The sequence below is a fragment of the Bison bison genome, unplaced genomic scaffold, assembly GCF_000754665.1.
Source record: "Bison bison bison isolate TAMUID 2011002044 unplaced genomic scaffold, Bison_UMD1.0 scf7180017864482, whole genome shotgun sequence".
Classification (NCBI taxonomy): Eukaryota; Metazoa; Chordata; class Mammalia; order Artiodactyla; family Bovidae; genus Bison; species Bison bison.
In genome coordinates, this window is record NW_011495042.1 from 2536170 (window position 1) to 2560938 (window position 24769).

The 24769-nt window shown below is 47.6% G+C and overlaps 1 protein-coding gene across 1 annotated transcript in view; it reads left to right on the top strand.

The window, feature by feature from the left end:
• CDCP1 (CUB domain containing protein 1) overlaps positions 1–24769 on the top strand; it is a 56801-nt gene that overhangs the window by 12088 nt on the left and 19944 nt on the right. The window contains exons 2-4 of the mRNA XM_010862416.1: positions 13965–14168; positions 22534–22899; positions 24109–24477. Coding sequence (XP_010860718.1) covers positions 13965–14168; positions 22534–22899; positions 24109–24477 — 939 coding nt within the window. The remainder of the gene's footprint in view (positions 1–13964; positions 14169–22533; positions 22900–24108; positions 24478–24769) is intronic.

The window sequence follows — 24769 nt, forward strand, 5'->3', positions numbered from 1 at the left end:
CTGGGATTTCTTTGGAAGGAATGATGCTAAAGCTGAAACTCCAGTACTTTGGCCACCTCATGTGAAGAGTTGACTCATTGGAAAAGACTCTGATGCTGGGAGGGATTGGGGGCAGGAGAAGAAGGGGATGACATAGGATGAGATGGCTGGATGGCATCACTGACTCGATGGACGTGAGTCTGAGTGAACTCCGGGAGTTGGTGACGGACAGGGAGGCCTGGCGTGCTGTGATTCATGGGGTTGCAAAGAGTCAGACACGACTGAGCGACTGAACTGAACTGAACTGAACTGCAAACCCATCATCACTTAAAAACATAAATAATTCAAAGCACAAGCCCTGGAAACAGCCTATCGCTAGTATCTACATTGGAGAATCATTTAGTTACTTTAGACAATGAACGTGCATCACTGAATATAAACTTCTCTCCTAAGGAATTCAGGAATTAAGAGGAGGAAATGAATGCGTGGACACCACGGTCCTCTGTTTTGCTAAACAATTCAACAAATATTGACCGAGAATGCACAAGGTTCCTTTTAACATTGCTCTTTGAGGTTTATTTTATTGTGTCCATGATTGTTCTAAGAGATATGAAAATAGTAAACTGGTTTATAATGGGAACTGTGGGTTTCTTTCACTGAGCAGATGAGAACATGATGTCCTTTGAGCTCTGAAGTCTGTGGATGTGACTCCACAGGCTGGGCCCAGCCTTGTGCATCTCTGTATGCCTGCACCTGGCCTGGACCGAGCTCGCCATTCCCTGGAGGCACGCAGCCACAGTTAGCCTTCTTACAAAGGCAGCACCGCCCTTCCAGTCCCAGATGCTTTGGGATCCCTGGGCCCCGGTGCGGACGTGGCTAAGTGTAAGAACTATACTACCCACAACCAGTCCTGAAAATGGCACAGAAATGGCATCAAGCAGCCCCTATCACAATGATGTGAATCTCTTAAGGGGGTGGACCCCCGCTTCCTGAGGAACATGCACTTGGCCAAGAAGCACAGGAAGAAGGGCCTGAAGAAGATGCTGGCCCACAGTGCCAAGGCCATGAGTGCATGTGCTGAGGCTGTGGAGGCTCTCATGAAGTCCAAGGAGGTCAAGTCCAAGACCCCAAAGGGTGGCTGCTGCACGCTTAGTCAGCTTACCTACATTGCTCACCCCTAGCCCAGGAAACATGCTTGTGCCCACATTGCCAAGAGTCTCAGGCTCTGCCGGCCAAAGTCCCGGGCCAAGGCTCACACCAATGCCCAGTCACTGGCAGCTGCGCCTGCGGCTCATACTCTGGTTCCCAAAGGTGCCCAGGCACCCACAAACCCTCCAGAGTAGAGGCCTGGAGAAGGAAATGGCAACCCGCCCCAGTAGCTTGCCCAGAGAATCCCATGGACAGAGGAGCCTGGTGGGCCACAGCCCACGGGTTCCCAAAGAGTCGGGCATGACTGCAGCGACATAGCACAGCACAGAGGCCTTTATCTGCCAGTGTGAGGACAGGAGGGCGGGTGTGATCCCCCTGCTGCTGCTGTCTGCATGTCACCGCTCCTCTGCTGTTTGTACAAATGAACCCGAGGCAGGATCTGTCAAAGAACAAAACGGATGCAGCACCAGTTGTCTTTGGGCCTTCCGCGTCTCTTGTGCGTGCCCTGGCCCTCCTCCTGCGGCTTCTTCATTGCCCTGACCCCTGCCGCCGCCCCACGCCAGGGCAGTTCCACCCTGGTGTGAGGTTGTTCTTGGTCACCCCCAGGCCCTTTGTTTATAACTGTGGTCGATGTCCAGTCCTTCCTGGTGTACTGACTGATGATTGCAGTGTTTAGTGTATGGGCTTAAAGTGTGGCCCTCTTCTTTAAGGAGTCTGGGAAGCTCCTGTGCTGGCATTGAAACCATCTGTGTCGTTTCCAGGAGCTCCAGAGAGCTCTGGTTCCATAGTCCTTTATGTCTCATCACAGAGAAGAATTCGGGGAGAGCAAAGTGATAGGTGAGTGAAAGTGTTAGGTGCTCAGTTGTGTCTGATTCTTTGCGACTCTACGGACTGTAACCCTCCTTCTCCAGGAGATCTTCCCAACCCAGGGATCGAACCCCGGTCTCTTGCATTGTAGGCAGATTCTTGAGCATCTGAGCCACCAGAGAAGCACAAAAAGTGATAAATAAGAAGTGATTTGTTAGAACAGGATGTGAGGTTTACAAGGGGATGGGCGAGAAATGCCGTGCCCTGAGAACTTACTGGGCTACGGTTTTTTATAATCAAAGGAAAAGCGGGGAGGAGGACAACTTCTTTATCTTTCTTGAGTAGACATTATGCTTCCATCATCAGCTCCTCCTCCAAGTTGAGCAGGGGAGTTTTCTTGTCCCTACATGGTCAAGCTTGGTCCACAAATTGTTTTTGTGTGTGTGTGTGCAAAGAGCGTGTCCTAACTTACTGAGCTCACTGGGCAGGATGTGGGGCTCCCTGGCGCCATTGTTTCATTGTCTGGGGGCACGTCTTATGCTTCTGCTGAATGGTTCTGCTGCCAAGCAAGCCTGCTTGGTTTTGTGGTTAAGCAAACCAGCTCTCTTGAGTCATCATTAACTCACAGGGGTCTCCATATTTTTCCTACTTATAATCCCCTAGTGGGAGTAACTATTTAATAACCGGTTTTGTCCCTTCACTCTTTCCCTGTCAGAATGGCTGGCGAATTCTTCAGTTGCTTTTGGGGGCTGAAATGAGGCCCTGTCCTGTGGCCTCCCGTCCCTCCAGACTTCCAACAATAGCCTGAAGCATTCCCCAGCCCCGGCCCGACCACCACGTGTGTGCTCAGCCACTCATTTGTGTCTGACTCTGCGACCCCAATGGCACCCCACTCCAGTACTCTTGCCTGGAAAATCCCATGGATGGAGGAGCCTGGTGGGCTGCCGTCTATGGGGTCGCACAGAGTCGGACACAACTGAAGCGACTTACCAGCAGCTGCGACCTCCATGGACTGTAGCCCGTCAGGCTCCTCTGTCCATGGGATTTTTCAGGCAAGAATACTGGCGTGTGTTGCCATTGCCTTCTCCAGGGGATCTTCCCAACCCAGGGATCGAACCCATATCTCCTGTGTTGCAGGCAGATCCTTTACTGCTGAGCCACGTGGGAGGACCCACTCAGCCTCTCCATGGGGATGCTGTGTGTGTGGGCATTCCGAGAAAGAGGATGAGGAAAGATTTGCCCTCTACTGTAAGAGGCTGGTTTTCCCACACCAACCCAGGGAATAAGGTGGGTGGAGTGGCGAGGGGGACAGGGTTGTGGTGGGGCGGGGGGTGCCTTCTCCATCAGGCCCTGCCTGGTTTCTGAGCCAGTGCATGAGGGAGCAGCTTTACAGCTCTGATGCCTGGAAGGACAGGTGGGAGTCTCCTACCAGGAGAAGGTATTTCTTCCCCAGCTAACCAGAGGTCTGGGTTGAGATTTGAAGGCCAAGTAAAGAGGAAGGCGATTCGGTAGCGGGGGTTTGGGGAACTCTCCTTAAACATAGGTGTGATTTCGCCCATGAGTCCCACTGGCAGTGGCCTGCAGAAGTGAGCCTCTCCAGCCCAGGTTTCTGCAGATGCTTTTCTTCCAAGACCTGGCACTAGCCCTGTACACCCAGTGCTTCGTTCCAGAATGATGGCTGCTTTTTGTCTGCCACTAACTCAGCCACTAGCCTCCCATGCCCACGGCCCCTGGGCAAGCCTCACAAAGCCACCCACGTCTCAACACGCCAGGTTCCCTTTTCTCAGGTCCTTGTCTAGAGTCACTGCCAAAAAAAAAAAAATCACACAGAAGAACCGCACCCCAAACATTTTGAATTCCGGGGAACTGTCAACTTTCAGTTTAAATCCAGAGCCACATTTGCAAATGATTTTGAAACAAAGTGCCTGTTTAACTATTTTAAAGAAATGCCTGTCCCTTTTGATAGCCTGAAGAGTCTCTAGCAAGCCAGCCACTGAAAAATGTTTCATTCCGTTCGCTTGGAGAGAGTAGACTGTGCCCATCACCAGGCCCCTGGCTGGCCGTGTGTGGAATTCTCTGGGCAGGGCTGGGTCTGCCATGAGCCAGTGTTCATGTGCTAGGCTCTGATGTCAGGCTGCAACCTGGCCCTGCCTCTTACTAATCACACGTGCCTGGGCAAGTTCCTTGACCTCTCTGAGCCTCGGCTTTGTCATCTTTAAAATGCGGGTTAAAGTTCGAACCTGCTCCGTGGGGTGGCTGTGGGCATTTTATCAAGTGCAAGCACAGATCCTGCGTGTATTAAGTACTCATTGTTATTCTGAAGGCTGGCCTGGTATCTAGACTCCAAAGGCTTCTCATCCAAGGAAGACTGGTTAGTTTGTGAAACAGCAACTTCCCTTGCACTCCTTTTGGATGTGAATGTGGGAAATTAACTATTTCCAGGCCGGAAGATGGCTGATCTTCCTGCCGTTGGTGAGACTTTCCCCTTGGTTTGCCAGTCCGTGAACAGACCTGGCCAAGGCCACGCCAAAGAGATTTAGGGTGGCTATACCAGTTCTTCCTCCACAGCCTGCAGGCCGTGCAGCCCCAGGTCCACTGGATTAATAACACTTTAACTTTGGTGGTGTGAGAGTCTAGCACTCGCTCCCAAAACAGGCCCTGTTCTGATGGGTTATGTTGGTACCCATGCTCAGGCCCTTGGTGTCAGCCAACAGCTACATGTACTTGATCACAAGTACTTCCTCCCCTCCTGCTGGTTGATTCCGCCAGCTTTGGCAACTTCCCGGAGGACAGCTCAATGTGGTACCTGGGGGGTGGGGAGGGCAAGTGTGCGGAGGTCAAACCAGAATCTCCCAGTTGCCTCCTGAGCTCAGCAGACAGGGACATGAGGTCACTTCTGTGAGCCTCAAAGGGATGCTGAATTCGAATGAATCAACACACGTGGAAGGACCTTAATAATAGCTGGGCAGGGCTAGGCCAGGGCAGGGGAGGTGTGGAAAATGTAAGGAAGCACTCACCCTTGCACAACCCTGAGTGTGATGGTTTGCCCCTAGGCACCTTACCTGCGCTGCCCTCTCCCAGCCCAGCCCTGCCAGGACTCTGGGCTCTAGATTGAGAGCCAAGCTGCTGCAACAGTTGTTTCTCTACTTCTCACCCTCAACAACGCCCCACGAGTACTGCCCCAGTGGTTATAATGTGCTAGCTATCATTACTAATATCAACAATAACATCATTGGTTGACTACCTGGCACCGTTCTAAGCAATTCGCAGGTACTTTCTCATTTAATCCTTACAACTATTCCATTATTGCACCCCTTTGCAGGGAGGAAAAGTAAGACACAGAGAAAGTAAGGAATTTGTCTAGCGGGACACAGCTGGTAAATGGTACCAAGCCAGGAATTGATCCCAGGCAGTCAGATTCTAGCATCCAAGCTTTTCACCACGACACTGCCAAGGTATCCTAGTCCCGCTGGGTGAAGCCCGAACTCCATGGCAACAACCAAGCCTGGCCCCTGCCTCTGTCTCCAGCCTCCTCGACCCACTCTCTAGGCAAACCAGACTCCCTGGAGTGGCTCCAAGGAAGGTCTTCTTCACACCTGTGGCGCTGCACCTGCCTTTCCCTCCACTATCTTTCCTGACACCCGTTTCTCTGCAAGCAAACCCCTTACTCATTTTTCTAGACCCCACTCTTGAGTCTGCTCCGTGAAGTCTTCCTTGACCACCCCGAGACAGTTCATAGCTGACCTCAGCATCTTCAGAGTACCTTGACCTTCCTTGGTGCCCTCAAGTTGCTGACTATCCGGTGGGGTCACATGGGGCAGACAGACAGGCAAACGTACAGTCAGTTCTGTGAATTCAGCAATCGCCTCCCATAAGGCAGGGGTCCTCAACCTCCAATATCCAATGCCTGATGACCCGAGGGGGAGCTGATGTAATAATAATAGAAATAAAGTGCACAATAAGTGTAACACACTGGAAGTATCCCAAAACCATCCCCCTCCCCTCACCCGCAGCCGTAGGAAAATTGTCTTCCACGGAGCTGGTCCCCCATGTGTAAAAAGGTTGAGGACTGCGGCCCTGAGAAGTAGAGGCGGGAGGAATCGGGATGGTGTGACCTTCGGGGTGGGTGCGGGGTGGGAGGGTGAACCCCGTGCCTTCTGCTGGTGTCTCTTCCTCTGCCTCTTGTGCTGTGAGCATCTACAGTCTAACAAGCTGAATTTTGTAAACCTGGCTCTAAAATCAAATCATCACTTTATTTGATGCTCAGCCAGCAAAGCATGGGTCTACTCTGTGGAGGAGCAAACTCCAGCCATCGGCCCCGTGGACTCACTGAGAGAAGGATGTGGGTCTGCAGTGGGATATCTTCCCGAAAGAGGACAGGGCTGTTTCCCCAGAAGCGATTATCTCCTTATGGGCTTGCCTGGGAATCTGACTCCCACACGGGCTGCAACTGATCAGTCACGCTGATTCACAGTCGTACCGCCTGGCTCCTGTGTTCAAGTTCTCAACCTCCCGGGCATTCGTCCCGTGGGTCTTCGTATGTGTCTCCTGGCGCCCGGGCTGAGCCCAGACCCTGGCCGGGAGCCGTTCTGTTCATTTTCTTTGGACAGAGAGAGTGGATGAGAGCAGAGTCTCCCAGGAAACCACACCCAGAGGCAGCAGATTCTGACCCATCTAAGAAACTGTCAATCACATTTGGCAGTCTTGTAACCTGTACTGGCCACATCTGGGAACAGGTAACTTCCTGGTGTTTCCCGGGTGAATCCCCTTCCTTGCATCTGCCTCCCTTACAAAGACAGAGACTGGCAGGGAGAAGGAGTAACAGGGGCATCTGTATAATATCCTGTGATAGGTGACTAATGAATGGTGAATAATGAATGGTGGTGATTAAAACAATTGGAAATTCCCGCCTGAGGAGCTCCTGGGGAGGCAGAAACTCCGCAAGGCATCCTAATAAGGAGAGGTCAGAAGGCAGGGGAGCGGAGGATGAGAGCTGTGACTCACGTGCCCACGTGTGGCGCCTGCAAGCTCTCCAGCCGGCAGCCCACGCACTGCTAACGTAAGGGTCGCCTTGGATTTCTTTCAGCCCCTGAGCCCTCGAAATCGTGCCGGAATCTGGAGCTTTGTCTGGGTTCCTGTGAACTTGGGTAATAGATCTTCAAAAATAACCAGACCAATGAAATACCAAGTTCCTGGGGAGACAAAAGAAAGAGATGCTGAAGAAGCAGATGCCTATCCATTTTATTTAAATTACAGTGCATTTATCAAGCACTCAGATGTGCCAGCGTGACTGGTGGGAGTGGGCTGGGGGTTGTGGTAGGAGGTTGAGATTGCTTCTGCTGCTGCTGCTGCTGCTGCTAAGTTGCTTCAGTCATGTCCGACTCTGTGCGACCCCATAGACGGCAGCCCACCAGGCTCCCCTGTCCCTGGGATTCTCCAGGCAAGAACACTGGAGTGGGTTGCCATTTCCTTCTCCAATGCATGAAAGCAAAAAGTGAAAGTGAAGTCGCTCAGTCGTGTCCGACTCGTAGCGACCCCATGGACTGCAGCCTACCAGGCTCCTCCGTCCATGGGATCCTCCAGGCAAGAGTACTGGAGTGGGGTGAAATTGCTTCTACAGGGTTGAAATTTTCATTTCAAGGGGTGATGAATGGTGGGGAGTGGGCAAGAGGGAAGATGTGCAAACAAGGTGTCCTTCTCAAACTCCAAGCATTTGTGATAAATGAGTTATAAGTTATTTTACTCAAGCAGTGGCAGGGGTCGGGGTCTCTCTGCTACTTTTATTATAGTGAAATAAAAGTGAAAATTGGAAGTTAGCTGCACAGTCCTGTCCAACTCTTTGTGATCCCATGGACTATAGCCTGCCTGGCTCCTCTGTCCATGGCATTCTCCAGGCAAGAGTACTGGAATGGGTTGCCATTAAAAATGCCACGGACAGAGGAGCCTGGCGGGCTACAGTCCAAAGGGTGGCAAAGAGTCGGACATGGCTGAGTGATTGGGCACACATGCAAGGGGTTAGCATTGGTGGGGGGCTGGGTAAAGAGGGTCCAGGTTTCAAGTATATATATGGTTGAATCATTGTCTTCTCCCTCTGGCTGTGCCCCTCCAGCTGGTATGTTAATCATTGAGGATGAGGGGGGAGCAGTTGAAAATGACAGTCCAGTGGGTGATGTGGCCTTGCCTTTATTATATGCTATGAAAACAGCATATAATAAAAGATCCCCTCCTTGTGCAAAGGCAGGTGGGCCTTCAGTGCTGCCTGGGCTCCGGACCACGGTTGGATGGCATCACTGACTTGATAGACATGAGTTTGAGTAAGCTCCGGGAGTTGGTGATAGACAGGGAAGCACGGCATGCTGCAGTCTATGGGATTGCAAAGAGTTGGACACGACTGGACTGAACTGAACTGGGCTCTGGACCAGGGGGATCCTCTGGTCTGGGGCACTGAAGGAGAGAGATGAACTAGGGCCTGACCGTAGAGCATTCCAGGTTGTTCATCTCAAAGTCAGAGTGAAGAAACATGGTTAGATGTTAAAAGTCCACCCAAGTGAGTCATTTAACTCATCTGACAAGGCTCCATCTGCTGTATTTCCGAAATGAATTTGGATGAAAATCTGGGTTATTTAGACCCCAAAATAAAGCAACAACAGAAGTAGCATGAGCAATTCATTAAGGAAGAACTGGCATACTCAATCATTAGCATTGGGACATTTGGCTTTCCATCTGGAGAAAAACTAAAGGGAATCCCTACCTCCTACTGTAGGGATTTTAAAAAAACACAAAAGTTTCCAGTTCGGACTCCCAGGTCCCACAAAGGCCCTATTCTGACTTAGAACTTTATCATTTTTACAGCCCGTCACAGATCATTTAGTCTAGACTGTTAACCCCCATGGGACACGGACTCTGCTGCTTCTATTACATCATTTGCACCCAGGATGGTCCCTGGAACATAGTTGTTGTTGTTGTTCAGTCACTCAATCATGCCCGACTCTCTGCCACCCCGTGGACTGCAGCACGACAGGCCTTCCTGTCCATCGCCAACTCCCGGAGCTCGCTCACACTCATGTGATGAGTCGGTGATGCTGTCCAACCATCTCATCCTCTGTCACCTCCTTCTCTTCTGCCCTCAATCTTTCCCAGCATCAGGGTCTTTTCCAATGAGTCAGCTCTTGCATCAGGTGGCCAATGTATTGGAGCTTCAGCTTCAGCATCAGTCCTTCCAATGAATATTCAGGGTTGATTTCCTTTAGGATTGACTGGTTTGATCTCCTTGCAGTCCAAGGGACTCTCAAGGGTCTTCTCCAACACCAGTTCAAAAGCATCTGTTCTTTGGCACTCAGCCTTCTTTATGGTCCAACTCTCACATCTGTACATGACTAATGGAAAAACCATAGCTTTGACTATATGGACCTTTGTCATATGACTCTAAAAACTGTTGGAATGAATAGGTGACTTCAAAGAATTTAAAAGAAAAAACAGATGTATGGCAAAACCAATACAATATTGTAAAGTAATTAACCTCCAATTAAAATAAATAAATTTATATTTAAAAAAAAAAGAAAAAACAATGAACTTCTGAAAGAGCTCATACATTTTTTTTTGGCTGTCATTGATAATGAGATAGATGGTCATACATGCAGAGTTATTTGGGGTACTGCTGAAAAGCAGGAGAGAGGATTTGAGTAGAGACATGTTAGTGAGATCAGCCTTTTCGTCTCAAGATTTAATTTAAAGTTATATGAAATTATTACACTTACCTTGGGAGAAACTCAGCCCACTTCAAAATATTATTAAACCATATTTTAACAGTGGTCATGATTATTCTTCTTTTCATTTATTAAGTGCCTACTTTGTGCAGAAACACAGTCTTTCTAACACAAGTTTTCCCTCTTTTTTTTTTAATTTATTAAGGCATAGCTTACACATAATAAACGTTACCAATTTCAAGTGCCCAGTTTGATGCCTTTGGGCATTTGTGTGCCGCCTATAATCACCATCATGGTCAAGATACAGAACGGTTATTTCACCCTACACTGTCTCCTCTGCCCTCTTTGTTTCCATCCCCTCCTCCCACCTCTAATCTTAGGGAACCACTGATCTGCTTAGGGTCTAACAGTCAGTTAAAGTAACAGTAATCAGGAATTCCCTGGAGGTCCAGTGGTTAGGACACTGCCCTTCCACTGCAGGGGGCCCCAGGTTCAATCCCTGGTCAGGGAACTGAGATCCCACAAGCTTCAAGGCATGGTAAAAAAAAAACAAACCAAAAAACAGTAATTGTAAGAGTCAAGAATTTTTGAATATTTTTACCAAAGAGGAGAAATGAGAAAGAAATTGGTAACCTAGCCAGCCAGACTGCAGCCCTGAGACAAATTGCAGCTTCACTGGACAACGAGTTAGCCCCCCTGGAGACCCAGGGTAGGGGGCCACAAAGAACTGGGTGCTCCAAGAATTTTTTTTTATACAAATAATGTGGTGAAACCTTTTTTTGTGATTACAGAAAAAGAAGGCAAGGGTTTACATATTCAGTTCAGATATACATCTGCCCACTGAGTTTCTGATCATGCATCTGGACTTATTTTTTTAAATATTTCTTTTTAAAAATTTTGTTTATTTGGCTGTACCAGATCTTCATTGTGGTTTGTGGGATCTAGTTCTCCAACCAGGGATTGAACCCAGACCCGCTGTGTTGAGAGCATGGAGCCCTAGCCACTGGACCACCAGGCAAGTCCTTGGACTCATTTTTAATCTGGTATCTTAAAGAACCCCTGGACCTTCCCCCTCTCTCAGAAGATTCTCAAAGGCCATGCTGCTTGAAGATGAAGCAGGAAGTAAAGAAACTTCTGCCTCAGAGGATGTTTTCTTTTTCTGAAGCTATTAATTATAAAGCTCAGAGTCCCTGATTTATAAGAAACTAAAGAGTCCCACTAAGATTTATAGCCCAAACTGAAACACAGGAATGGTGGTAAGTCTATGAGAAATTACATGGTGCAAAGACAAGAATGTGGAGATTTTATGTGGTGCTGTCAGGCGGGTCATCAATTCTGCCTCCATGAGGGCACCCAGCAGGCACTGTTTGGGTCCCAAGGCTGTCACTGAGGAAGACAGGCAAACTCCTGCTGCCCTCTGGGAGGCAGCGGCTCGCGTTCTGGTCTCGGGAGGTGGGAATGAGTAACATGGGTCCTCCAGAGGATGAACAAACAGCAGGGGCAGGACAGCTGGGTTGGGGTGGGGTGAACACTTTGGGTAATGGTCAGGGACGGCTCTGAGGAGGTGATCTTTGAGCTAAGACCCCCCAAAACAAAAAGGAACCAGCTTTTGCTAGAGAAAGAGCATTATAAAAAGCCAGGACCAGCACATGCAAAGGCCCTGAGGTAGCAAAGAGGCTTGTGTTCAGAAAAAAGGGCAAAGGTAGCCGTGCTCAGTGGCCAAGGTGGAGACGCATGAGAGCTGAGGGTAGAGAGATAAGCCCTGCTCCAAAATATGCAAAACCTGAGCCCTCTTGGAAACAAAGTAGCGAAGCCAGCTGTGCCGGTGCCCCCTGAGCTCCTAGTCACCTGTCACGGCTGGGCGGTAGTACGGAATGCTTACATTGGCAAAATGGCTTCTTATTTCCTTGGATACTGATCATAGATGAGCTGCCTGGGAAGGTAGAGCTAGTCTAGCCCAACCTCCTAATTTTACAAAGGAAGGAACAGAGGCCCAGAGGGTAAAGTTCTTCCCTCATAACCTGGAGGAAATATTTGCAGTTCATTATTGTTACCGAAAGGAGGAGGGGTGTGCGGGGAGTCCAGCTGCTTGCTGCTCAAAAGGCAATAAACAGGCCAGGTTGGTGGAAAGGAAAGTTTGTTTTATTTCAGGTGGCAGCAACTGTAGGGGGAGGGTGGCAGACATCTGTGCAAAGGCCAACCCCCCACCCTGCCACCACCGACAAGCGGGGGGTGAGAGCATTTACAGACAGATTCGGGGGTGGGGGGCACATGCAGAAACAGCACAGTCATCTCTAACAGCCAGCTTCAAATCGGTCATCAGTGGTCTGACCAGCACCATCTTGGTTGTTGTACGTACAGTTAATCTTCAGGTGCGGGGTGTGCTTGTTCCCATTTCTTTGCGGTCAGTTCTCAGAATTGAGGCAGCTCAAGTCCTGGGAACAGTCTGGTCAGCATGTAGTTAACTTCGCCACCTGGTGCTTTGGTATCTGTAAGACAGCTCACAGGATACACTCAGAATATTATCCCCAGCCCTTGAGAAAGAACTAAAGGTCCTTGACTGTGCTTAATGACTACGTTATTATTATTTAGTCGTCTTTGACTGTTTTCCTTTGTTTCCACATTTCTCATTTCTCTGATGAAACTTGTTCTTTGACTCTAGTTTGACTAAAGGCAAAAGGCAGGCAGAGGCCATGGTGGGGGCGGGCACAAGGACCATATGGTTCTGCTCTGTTTCATTATGTCAGATTGAGAGATCAGTTTCCACCCCGTATAAAGAGCTGCTGGCGGGTGGGGCTGGCATAGAGCGAATGAGGGGGAGGGGTTCAGAGAAGGTTGACAAAAATCCAGATGTTTGATGGCACACAGCAACTGGCAGATGGGAACACGGGCACATGTGTGCCCTGAGTGGGAGAAGTGAGCACAGCTCTTGAGCAGGCTTGCAGCTCTGGGAAAATGAAGTCACACGGTTGGTCAAAAACGGGAAAGAACTCAGTTGTCATCGAATGGGTGCCCAGATGAATAGATTGCAGTCTCTCCAGACAGTGGAATACTATGCAGCAATGAAAAGGAACAAACTGCAGACCCATGCAGTAACGTGGGTGACCCTCAGACATGCTGAGCAAAAGCAGCCAGCTGCTGTTTTGCAGGAAAGTCTAAGTCAGGCAAAACTAATTGATAGTTTTCTGGGGCCAGGAGTGGAGGTCGGTGGCTAAGTGCACTGAGGGAGCTTCTGTGGATGATGAACATTTTTATATTTAATCGCGGTGGTATACACACGTATACACATTTGTCAAAAGTCTTTTAGGTCTTTCTTAATGTCTGTAAATTATATCTCAATAAATTTGATTCTAAAAATTTTGAAAAGGAAAGAGGAAAGTAAAGCTTTTGGTTAAACTGCTGTTCACTGGCTAGGTGGTTACGGAGCACCTCTCGTGCATATGAGCAAGGTGCCATAACAGGTGCCAAGCGGCTGTTTGTGCCAAACACGGTGGGGAGAGGACTGACAAGCCCTGTGGTTCCCTCCTCCAGAAGACCGTCCCCCCATTCTCTGTACCCAGCCCGTCAGCCACCCAGAGACCACAGTCAGCACCCAAATCCAGGAAGGAACAGGGATCACTAAGGAGAAAAACAGCTCTTCCTTTTGGCCTGGGAGGACCCAAAAATCCCTCAAGCAGAGGGAATGGGAAGGAGATGGGACTGGTTCATCCTGACCCAATGCACCCACCTCTCTGTTTAGTAACCAATCCCCGTCTGTCTGGCTTGATACAGTTTGCTCACGTAATTTTGCTGAGCGCCGGTCTGAGGTCTGAGCCATGTTTGGCTCTGACTCGCCAAGTTCATCGATCAGTATGTTTATATCTAATTTCTGCAAGTTTACCCAGCCTCCACTACTGCATATATGTGTGCACAGGGCAAATGAGGCATCACAGATAAACATGTGTCTCTACAGAATGACAGTTTCTATGAGTGGACTTTTACCTACAGTCGTACTGTGAAGAGATATGGCAGTTTCTGTTTAATATTGCACAGATAGGGGTATCTGGATGCATACTGCTCTGGACATCTAGAACATGGTGCAGTGCTTTTAATTTTTCGAGAAATGAATAAGCCATATCAGAGATGAACATCAGGGCCTAGCCCTCAGTGGCCGGGTTCTGTCCACAGGTAAGGATGATGCTGTCATTTGGTATCACCCCGCTTCTCAGACCTGGAGGAAGGAATAAAAGGGTTCAGAAGACCATCCTCCTGGACCAGCTGAGGGGACGGCAGCAGGCAGGCAGCCCTAGTTCATTCTATTATTTTTCTTCCTTCTTTCTGAAGCTTATGAGATTGACCTGCCACGTGGAAGCGGCGTCACAGTCCTCCTGAAGCCTGCGACCCAGGCTCTGCCAGTGAAACTCTGTTACATCATGTCTAAGCGATGGGAAACCACCCTGTCCATCAAAGCTGGAGAGAAAAAGGTCTTTTCCTTTAGCTGCCAGGATCCACATAATTACTTCGTTATCGAGATCCAGAAGAATATTGGTAAGTACTCACTCATGGACTCTTTGGCCTCCCTGTCTCTTCTTTCCAAGCTAACCCGGCCTGTACTGCTAGAGAGGTGAGACCTGTTCTGAAATTCTGCACTCTCTTTAGCTTGTGTGTGGCCAGTCACAGTCCTAAGCGTTTTGCATGGTTTCAGGTTTGTTTTTTCATTTAATCCTCAAAGCAGCCCTAAGAGAAGTTCTCAAAGGAAGTCACTTGCCTAAGATGGCACAGTGGGTATGTCTCAGCAAGACAGGAACCCCAAGTATTCGGGAATTCTGGATCCAGAGTGTCTGCCTGTGACCACCATGCAACACTGTCTCATAGCAGAGCTACGGATCCTCGGGTAATGCTCTGTCTGATGTGCTAGAAACATCTGGCCGAGCAGGAGCGGAAGTCAAGGGAGCTGGAGGACAGAAGAATTGGAAGATTGAGGAGATAAGAGTGGGGTAGTGGATCCACTAGTTACAATGGGAAAAAAACAGCAGCTTTGCAGGCTGAGGGACCTGGTTTGACTTCAAGTGCCAGGGCGACTGATCATGTGCCTTGATTGCATGGCTTCATATAAGTTACTTACCTGCTTTGCGATTTCGTTTTCTAGTCTGTAAAACAAGAGTCATTGTACCAACCAATAGGGATGTTTTCGGGATGAAGTAAAATAATGGATTGAGGTGTATAACATACTGGCATTCAATAAACTACAGATACTTGGCATTATTAATGATAACTTGAGTTTGGGATAGGAGATTGATGTAAGAAATACTAATCAGGCAGAGAGAATTAAAGGTATACTTTCCCAGTTATTTTAAGGTGGCATGCCAATGAGGAACTAATAGATATATTAACAACAATGAGAACACTATTTTGACTTTGTAATCAAAGTCATACTCAGAAAATTTCTTCACCTTTAACTGAAAATAGATCATGAAGGAAGAAGAAGAATAAAATAAACCTTGAGAAGAAGGAATTCATAAAAATAAAAAGAGAAATTAAAGTACGTAAAAGCAGTTTTAAAAATTGTGTTTATGGACTTCCCTGGTGGTCCAGTGGTTAAGAATCCGCCTACCACTGCAGGGGACACGGGTTTAATCTCTAGTTCAACTGAGCCCATGCGCCACAACTACTGAGCCCGGGCTCCATAACAAGAGAAGAGCCTGCAGGGAGAAGCCTGTGCGCTGCAGCCAGAGAGCAGCCCCCACTCCACACAACTACAGAAGGCCCGCACACAGCAGTGAAGGCCCCGTGCAGCCAAAAAGAAGTGTTCGTAACCAAAGCCAAAACCTGGTTCTTTGTAAAGGCCAATTAAAAAGACAAATCTCTGACTAGTCTCCAGGCAAGAAGAGAAATTGCAAATATATAACATTGAATGTATACATGTGGATTTAATGACATATAGAAAGCAGATTGCTGAACTGTAAGAGACTGGTAATAATTGTGAAAATCTGAATGACAAAATGATTTCCAGGGAAAATTTACTGGGCCAGATTGACTCAAAGAAAGGGAGGAAATGTGAATAAGTATATGATCAAGGAGGAGACTGGAAAAAATGTCCAGTATGAAGGAGAAAGGGTTTGGGTTTGTCAGAGATGGTTTCACAGAAGTGCCCTATGAAACTCCAAGTAGCAGATAATTTCTGTGATATTTAAACAATTCCAGAGGAAGGTTGACAAACCTTTTTTTTGTAAAAGGCCAGAGAGTAAATATCTTAGACGTTCTATGCCAGATGGTGTCTGTCACAACTCCTTTGCTCTGCTATGATAGCACAAAATCAGCCATAGACAATAGATAAACAAATGGGCAATGAACATCCCGTGTTTATTTACAAGAACAGATGTTTGACTGGATTGGGCCTATGAGCTGTGGTTTGTCAAACCCCATTCTAGAACGTTGAAAGAGGTGAAGTTTCATAGTTCATTTTCTAAGGTCCTTAAAACCCTGATGTCAGACTCTTCCCCTGCATAAAAAGAAAATAGACTAATCTCTTATGAATATGCTTTGCCCCCCAAATCCTAAGTAAAATAGAAGTATATCAGATCCAAAAATTTCATGGAAAGACCAAAGCAACAAGAGCAAGAGGACTTGTTGGAAGACAGGATAGTTCTAACCATTAGCCAATCAGCTCAATGAACTGCAGCATGTGAGTATGTGAAAGGGAAGAACTGCAGTCGATTTTTTTTTTCAATTGTGTTTATTTTTGACTGTGCCGGGTCCTCGTTGCTGAGCATGGGTTATCTCAAGTTTCAGAGTGTGGGGGCCACTCTTGATTGCGATGTTCGGGCTTCTCATTGCAGTGTCTTCTCTTGTTGCGGAGCACAGGCTGTAGGCGCACGGGCTCAGTAGTTTTAGCTCATGGATTAGTTGCCTTGTAGTATGTAGGATCTTCCTAGACTAGGGTTCAAACCCGTGTCCCCTGCATTGGCAGATGGATTCTTAACCACTGGACCACCAAGGAGGCCCACACTTGATCATCTTAATAGATGATTTTAAATGATTTTAATAAAATGCTCTGGCACGCATGCTCAGTCACTTCAGTCATGTCCGACTCTGCAGTGCTATGGACTATAACCTACCAGGCTCCTCTGTCCATGGATTCTCCAGGCAAGAATACTGGAGTGGGTTGCCATGCCCTCCTCCAGGGGATCTTCCCAACCCCGGGATCAAACCTGCATCTTTTGCATTGCAGGCTTCTTTACCGCTGAGCCAACGGGGAAGCCCAAAAACACTCTTATCTTAGTAAACCAGAAATAGAGGAATGTTTTCTTAATCCAATAAATTGTATTCATCAAAAACCAATAGCAGAGACTTCCCTGGCGATCCAGTGGTTAAGACTCCATGCTTCCACTGCAGAGGGCATGGATTTGATCCCTGATAGGGGAAGTTCCGCTTGCTGCACAGTGTGGCCAAAAAAAAGCAATAACAAGTATATTTAACCATCAGACATAGAAGCATTACCAGAAAAACAAGGAACAACATAAGGATTCCCACTGTGCATGCTTTTGGGCGCCAGTATCCAAAGGTTCTGTTTAACTATTTAGAGATAATCTTAATAAATACATAGGATGTATATGAAGCAAAATATACAATTTTCCTGAAAGACCGAAGAGAAGACATAAGTAAATGGAGAGATGTTCCCATGTTACCTGATGAAAATCTCAGTATTTTTTGTGTCGTTTCTCCCCAAAATTAATTTATGAGTTTAAGTCAATTACAGTTAAAATGTCAGTGAAGCTTTTACATAGGTGAGGAGTCTAAATATACTTAGAATTCAAAGGAATGGTGTATTGCTATTACAGAAAGAAGGAAATCTATGTATTAATGTTTGACATGGAAAGATCCCCCTGGTCGTTTTGTTCCATGCAAAACAATGCAGCTTTCAGTAGGAGAAGAGTTTGTATAGTTGGTTGCTGTTATTTAGTCGCTAGGTTGTATCTGACTCTTTTTGGATCCCACGGGCTGTAGCCCGCCAGTCTCCTCTGTCCATGGGATTTTCCAGGCTAGAATTCTGGAGTGGGTTGCCACTTCCTGTTCCAGGGGATCTTCCCGAACCAGGGATCGAACCCATGTCTCTTGCTTGACAGGCAGATTCTTTCCCACTAAACTATACAAGGAAGCCCTTGTATAGCTTAATTTCACTTTATTAAGTACACAGAATCATACAGAGCCTCAAGTCTGGAGGGTTAAACACCAAAATGCTATCCTTATATTATTTCTCTAGTGAGTAGGGGAGGGGCACAGGTGGCATCCATGGTCTTCTTTCTGTTCCTCTGTACTGTCATTTTTTTACAAGCAGGCATTACTTTTATAACCAGTTAAGTCAAGAAAATGACTGCCATCTTGAAAAAAGGAAAAAGATACCACAATCGTATCTCACAAGACACATCTCATGAGCCCCGTCTCACACAGTTTCCCAAATAATAAAAACACATGCTCGCAGTTTCTGAAAATGATATGAAAATAACATTTTTGGAATTATAAATCTACACACTGGAATCAAGTTCAGTGTTCTGCTTACCTCTGGTTTTTTGTTTTTTTTTTTTACCTCTGGTTTTTGAAAACCTTTCTGAATAAACATTCTGAAAGTTTCAATGTTTAGCCCCTCTGTTGTCATCCCTTCTTTTTTAAAAAAGAAGTTCAATTTTTATTTTATATTAGATATAACTGATTTACAATGCTATCCCTTCTCGAAGGACTCCATTAAAGCTAATGAAGGTAGAAGTCTGTGCGGGGGAACTGAGGTGTGAATCACTTCATAAATGACGCTTCTCCATCCTCTGGATAAGGAATCATTTGAGTTACGTAAACCTTTTTACACTGGACGGGGAACTGAAGACTTGGAGGCTCCAAAATCACTGCAGATGGTGATTGCAGCCATGAAATTAAAAGACACTTACTCCTTGGAAGGAAAGCATGACCAACCTAGGCAGCATATTCAAAAGCAGAGACATTACTTTGCCAACAAAGGTCCATCTAGTCAAGGCTTTGGTTTTTCCAGTAGTCATGTATGGATGTGAGAGTTGGACTATAAAGAACGCTGAACACTGAAGAATTGATGCTTTTGAACTGTGGTGTTGGAGAAGACTCTTGAGAGTCCCTTGGACTGCAAGGAGATCCAACCAGTCCATCCTAAAGGAGATCAGTCCTGGGTGTTCATTGAAAGGACTGATGTTAAAGCTGAAACTCCAGTACTTTGGCCACCTGATGCAAAGACCTGACTCATTTGAAAAGACCCTGATCCTGGGAAAGATTGAGGTCAGGAGGAGAAGGGGACGACGAAGGAGGAGATGGTTGGATGGCATCACCGCCTCAATGGACATGAGTTTGGGTGGACTCTGGGAGTTGGTGATGGACAGGGAGGCCTGGCATGCTGCAATTCATGGGGTCGCAAAGAGTCGGACACGACTGAGCCACTGAACTGAACTGAACTGAGCTTGTGTGTCCATTTGAAAACTAAGCTCTTAGCAGCACATTAAAAAGTGTCCACACAACCTGATAGCTGCAGGGTCACGTGACTGGTGGCAGAGCTGTGGCTGAGAGACCGAGCTTTTTTGCTCCAGGTACTTGGTATGGAATTAAGTCAGAATCACTGCCTTAGTTGGGTTAAGTGATCCCATATGAACACGGAAGCCAGTAGGAGCCACTCCGAGCCACATGGCAGGTGTAGCTAAAAAGTAGACCTAGCTTAATGCAAACAGTAGAGTTTCTGTGAGCTCCAAAACGTTGATACTATCTTTACCTACACACAAAACCTGATTTTAGCTGCATTCGTCACCTCGTTATCTAACCTTGCTTTATCACTTGAGCAGTGCAGGGCACTGGCAAGAGCGCAAGTCAACAAACAACAGTCTGGGCTTTCGTCCTGGGAGTGTGTGCACTGTGAGCAGCACACAAGCCACCGGGACTCTGGGGCTCTTTGCAAAAAATGAGAGGCTTGATGTGCTGACCTCAGAGGTCCTTGACAGCTCTGAAATTCTCCTATAAGTCCTTTTCGAGTTGGCAGTAGTTTCGCATACTCCCCCGGAGCGGCAATAAAACACTTGCAGATTATTATTACAGTGGCCAGAGTGCTTTGCACCTTTCAGATTCCCTGTGCTCGAGACAGCAAAAGCCACACTGCCTTTTCCTTAGTGCCTCCCTGAGACAACCTTTCTCCCTTTGTTTTCTTTTGTTTCTTTTAAATTTCTTTTCAATGGGAGTACGATTGCTTTACCATGTTGTGTTAGTTTCTGCGTGCAGCAAGGTGAATCAGCCATAGGTATACATGTATCCCCGCCCCCTTGAGCCTCCCTCCAGGCCCTCTGGGTCATCACAGAGCACGGGCTGAGCTCCCTGTGCTATGCAGCAGCTTCCCACTAGCTATGTATTTCGCACATGGTCATGTGTATATGTCAGTGCTCCTCTTTCAGTTCATCCACCTTCTTCTTCCCCCGCTGTGTCCGCACGTCCATTCTCTATGTCTGCATCTCTGTTGTTGTTCAGTCACTCAGTTGTGTCTGACTCTGCGACCCCATGGACTGCAGCACGTCAGGCCTTCCTGTTCCTCCCTCTCTATTCTGACAGCATCTCTATTTGCTGTTCTGCAAATAGGTTCATCATACCATATTTTAGATTCCATATATATGCGGTAATATACGATATTTGTTTTTCTCTTTCTGACTTACTCTGTAATACAGATTCTAGTTAAATCCACCTCACTGAAAATTCTCCCTTTGTTTTAAAAAGGTTTAGGAAACAAAGTACATCAAAGGATTAGACATTAGCCTTAGGGGAAAAGATTCAACAGCAGTGGTAATAACATACCAGCATTAAAGCCAGGAGGCAAGAAGATGACCTGGCCTCTGGGTTCCAGCCATTAAGGGCTTGTACACTCAGGGCATACTCCATCTGTTGATGACTGCACTGATGGGAAAACCAGTTTTAAAGGGTAGAGCTTGGCACAGTGCCTGAAAAATTATGAAATCATGACTTTCGGGATCAAGGAGGTAGGACATCCCAAAGCACAAGCCCCACTGCAAAGGGCCCCCCTCTGGGGGCTGAGAATGCAGCCACAAGCTGGACTCCACTGACTTAATCTGGAAAACAATGCTGGTTTCCCCTGCTCTTCAAAAGCAGAGTTCCTGTGACACTTTTTTCACAAGCTGGAACGGTGTAAATTGAAGCAGCAATTACCATAGGACATATTTTGCTAATGGAGGCACAAAGTAATTTGAAATAAAGCACAGATGCTCACAGATACAGTACAGAGCTGTGACGGCTTGTTGCTGAGAGGCTGAGTCTCATTCCAGGGGAGAGAGAGCAATGCCCACTCCCCAGGTACGCACTGCCTCTCTAATGGCTCCCTGCAAAATAAACACCAAACGCTGTTCACGCTTTCCACCTTTTTTCATAAAAGCAAAAATTCTCTTTGGATTTATTTTGGTTCGTGGAAACACGTACTAATGTAAGTCTTTCATAAAAGCGAAGTGGTATAAAGCGAAGTTGCAAAAAGTGGGGGAGACGTGTAGTTAGGAGGTAACTTTGGTCTGGTCCACTGGAAGAAGAGCCTGACTGGGGATTCTTGTCTTTAAGTTGGTATCAAGAGAGTTCCCTTGGGAGAGGACTCTCCTAGCGGTCCAGTGGTTAAGGCTTCGCTTTCCAGTGTAGGAGGTACAGGTTTGATCCCTGGTCAGAGAGCTAAGGTCCCACATGACTCTCAGCAAAAAAACAAAACAAAACCATAACATAAAACAGAAGCAATATTGTAACAAATTCAATAAAGACTTAAAAAAAATAAAAGGTCCAAAAAAAAAAAACCTCTTAAAAAAAAGGAGAGTTCCCATCGGAAGAAACCTGTGAAGAAGTGAGGAAAAACAGGATAAGAGGAAAACTTAATAAAATGAGTAAAGTGAGGGATACTTGTGGTTTTAGCTGTAGGCTGAATGGGAACTTGAGTGGCAGTTGCCGGGCTGGGTCATGTGAAAAGGGGCAGAGGGTCAGGCTGGTGGTGACTGGGGCTTCCCCTGTGGCCCCGTGATAAAGAACACTCCTGCTAATGCAGGAAACGCAAGTTTGATCCCTGGGTTGGGAAGATCCCCTGGAGGAGAGAATGGCAACCCACTGCAGTGTTCTTGTCCAGAGAATCCCATGCACAGGGGAGCCTGGTGAGCTGTGGTTCATAGGGTCACAAAGAGTCGGACACGACTGAAGACCCTCTGAGGGGATGCGAGTCGGGGAGCAGGGAAGTCTCAGGCTTTTCTGCCCCAAAGCAGTTCCCTCCAGCCAAGGCACTTCCCCAGAGAGGGACACACTCCTGAACCATGGGCAGGCAACATTCACGTAGCCAGGAGATGGGGGGCGGCGGGGGGAATGGTTTGGAGATGATTCAATAAATTACATTTATTGTGCACCTTACTTCTATTGTTTTTTTAGCCTTTATTTTTTTTACCTTTTAAAAAAAGTATCTATTTTTAATTGGAGGATGATTGCTTTACAGTGCTGTGTTGGTTTCTGCCAGGTGTTGTTCAGTTGCTCAGTTGTGTATGGCTGTTTGCAACCCCATGGACTGCAGCGTGCCAGGGTTCCTTCCCTGTCCTTTACCGTCTCCCCAGATTTGCTCAGACTCATGTCCATTGAGTCAGTGATGCCATCCAACCATCTCATCTTCTGCCGCCCCCTTCTCCTCCTGCCCTCAGTCTTTCTCAGTGTCAGGGTCTTGTTTTTTCTGCTACACAACATGAATATTTCTACTCTTACCAAATCAGTGCCACCTCAGATCATCAGGCGTTAGATCCCAGAGGTTGGGGAGCCCTGCACTCCAGGGGCTGAAGAGGTGGGGCAGTGAGGGGCCCAGTAGCATTTGTGACCAGACCGTTTTGTGACTGTGTTTCAGACTGCGTGTCAGGCCAGTGTCCCTTTGGGGAGGTTTATCTTCAGCCTTCCACGTCGGTGTTGCCCACCCTCAACAGAACCTTCATCTGGGACATCAAAGCGAGCAAGAATGTCAGTCTCGAGCTGCAGTTCTCCCTGTCACGCCTGAGGCAGATTGGGCTGACGGAGAACTGCCCGGATGGAGTCACTCACCGCATCAGCGGCCACGTCGACGCCAGCACGATGGTCAGGATCGGGACCTTCTGCGGCAACGGCACTGTGTCCCGGATCAAGATGCAAGAGGGAGTGAACCTGGCCTTGGACCTGCCGTGGTTCCACAGCAGAAACGTCTCTGGCTTCAGCATCGCAAACCGCTCGTCGATAAAACGTGAGCTTGCCCACCCCCGTCTCCCCCAGTAGTGGCTGAGGTTGAAACCTACAAAATCAGCCTCACTTTCCATCAGAAACAGTCTGATGGGGCGGTTTTGTGATTCCATCTGACCCCTTAAAGCACATCCCACTCTTTTGTGAACACGCGGGACGCCTGGTGTGAGCCCACCCTTCGCTGTTACACAGACCCGGTGGTGACTCTTTCCTTTGTCCTTGGTATGTGACACTTGTGTTCAAGAAACAGAACGGGACTGGCTGCACAAATCTATCGCTCCGTGACTCTGTTTCTCATGTCTTTGTCCTCTCTTCTGTCTCTTTCATATTTTCTAGAATCATATCGATGGCCATGTGCCAAAGCTGGCTCACAGCAGTTCTGAGTGCCAGTTGCTAAGTGTTCTGGAATTTTGTGAGCTGGTAGTAAACAGAGCAATTACTAAAACTATATAAACTTATAGCTAGATAAATTAGTTGAGGAGCAAAGGTAATAAGAACTTGAAGCTCATCCTTCTTAGTTACTGCAGTTTTCTCTATGGTCTGAGGGTGGGTATGCCGATGGATCTGTATGGTAAAAATCCTATGTTATGGGAGAGGCTGTCCATCACCTCCCACCTCCATGTTCATCCATCTCCTGTCAGCAGTTTGAAAACAGCAATAGTGGGAGTCTTTACACCAAGGAAGTGGGCAGACATTACAAATTAGGGCTTTATTTTTTTCCCCTGCTGGGCTGGTTATTAAACATTTACTCACACATGCTGATGTATCCTCATGCTCACTGTTGTTCAGTCGCTTAGTTGTGTCTGACTCTTTGCGACCCCATGGACTGTAGCACACCAGACTTCCCTATCCATCACTATCTCCCAGAGTTTGCTCAAACTCATGTCCATCGAGTCAGTGATGCCATCCCACCATCTCATCCTCTGTCGTCCCCTTCTCCTCTTGCCCTCAGTCTTTCCCAGCATCAGGGTCTTTTTCAATGAAAGGTGACCAAAGTATTGGAGCTTCAGCTTCAGCATCAGTCCTCACAATGAATCTTCAGGGTTGATTTCCTTTGAGATTGACTGGTTTGATCTCCTCTACCTTGAGTATAAACATGCCATATCCAGACCCCAATGCTCAGGATCTGAAACCTAGCCCTTCACCTCTTCTCTAACCCTGGTCCCTCCAGCCACGAATGACCAATTCTCTTGTTTGGGTTCCACCCCCACAGGCCTGTGCATCATTGAGTCTGTGTTCGAGGGTGAGGGCTCGGCCACGCTGATGTCCGCCAACTACCCGGCTGGCTTCCCCGAGGACGAGCTCATGACGTGGCAGTTCGTCATTCCCGCACCCCTGCGGGCCAGCGTCTCCTTCCTCCAGTTCAACGTCTCCAACTGCGTGAAGAAGGAGGAGCGGGTGGAGTACTACATTCCGGGCTCCACCACCAACCCTGAGGTGTTCAAGCTGGAGGACCAGCAGCCCGGGAACATGGCTGGGAACTTCAACCTCTCTCTGCAGGGCTGTGACCAAGATGCCCAGAATCCAGGCATCCTCCGGCTGCAGTTTCAAGTTTCTGTCCAACATCCACAGAATGATAGCAGTAAGTGAGCCCCACCTTCCTTCCCCTCTCCCTCCTCCTTCGTTCCTTCCTGGAATCTCTTGCCTGGGGTGAGGTTCCTTTCTACTTCTCGTCTGTCAGTCAGTCACCCGTGGACTCTGGACCCCGTAAGACTTTCAGGAAGTCTGTTGCTAGTGATACCAGGTCACTGGGTGAACGAGGAGCATGCCTCCATTTCAGCACAATAAGCTGAGACGATCCTGCGTTCAGGGTGCTGAGTTGTTTTTAATGAAGACATTGGAAGGTTACGCTCTAGAGCTCATGTCTTGATTGA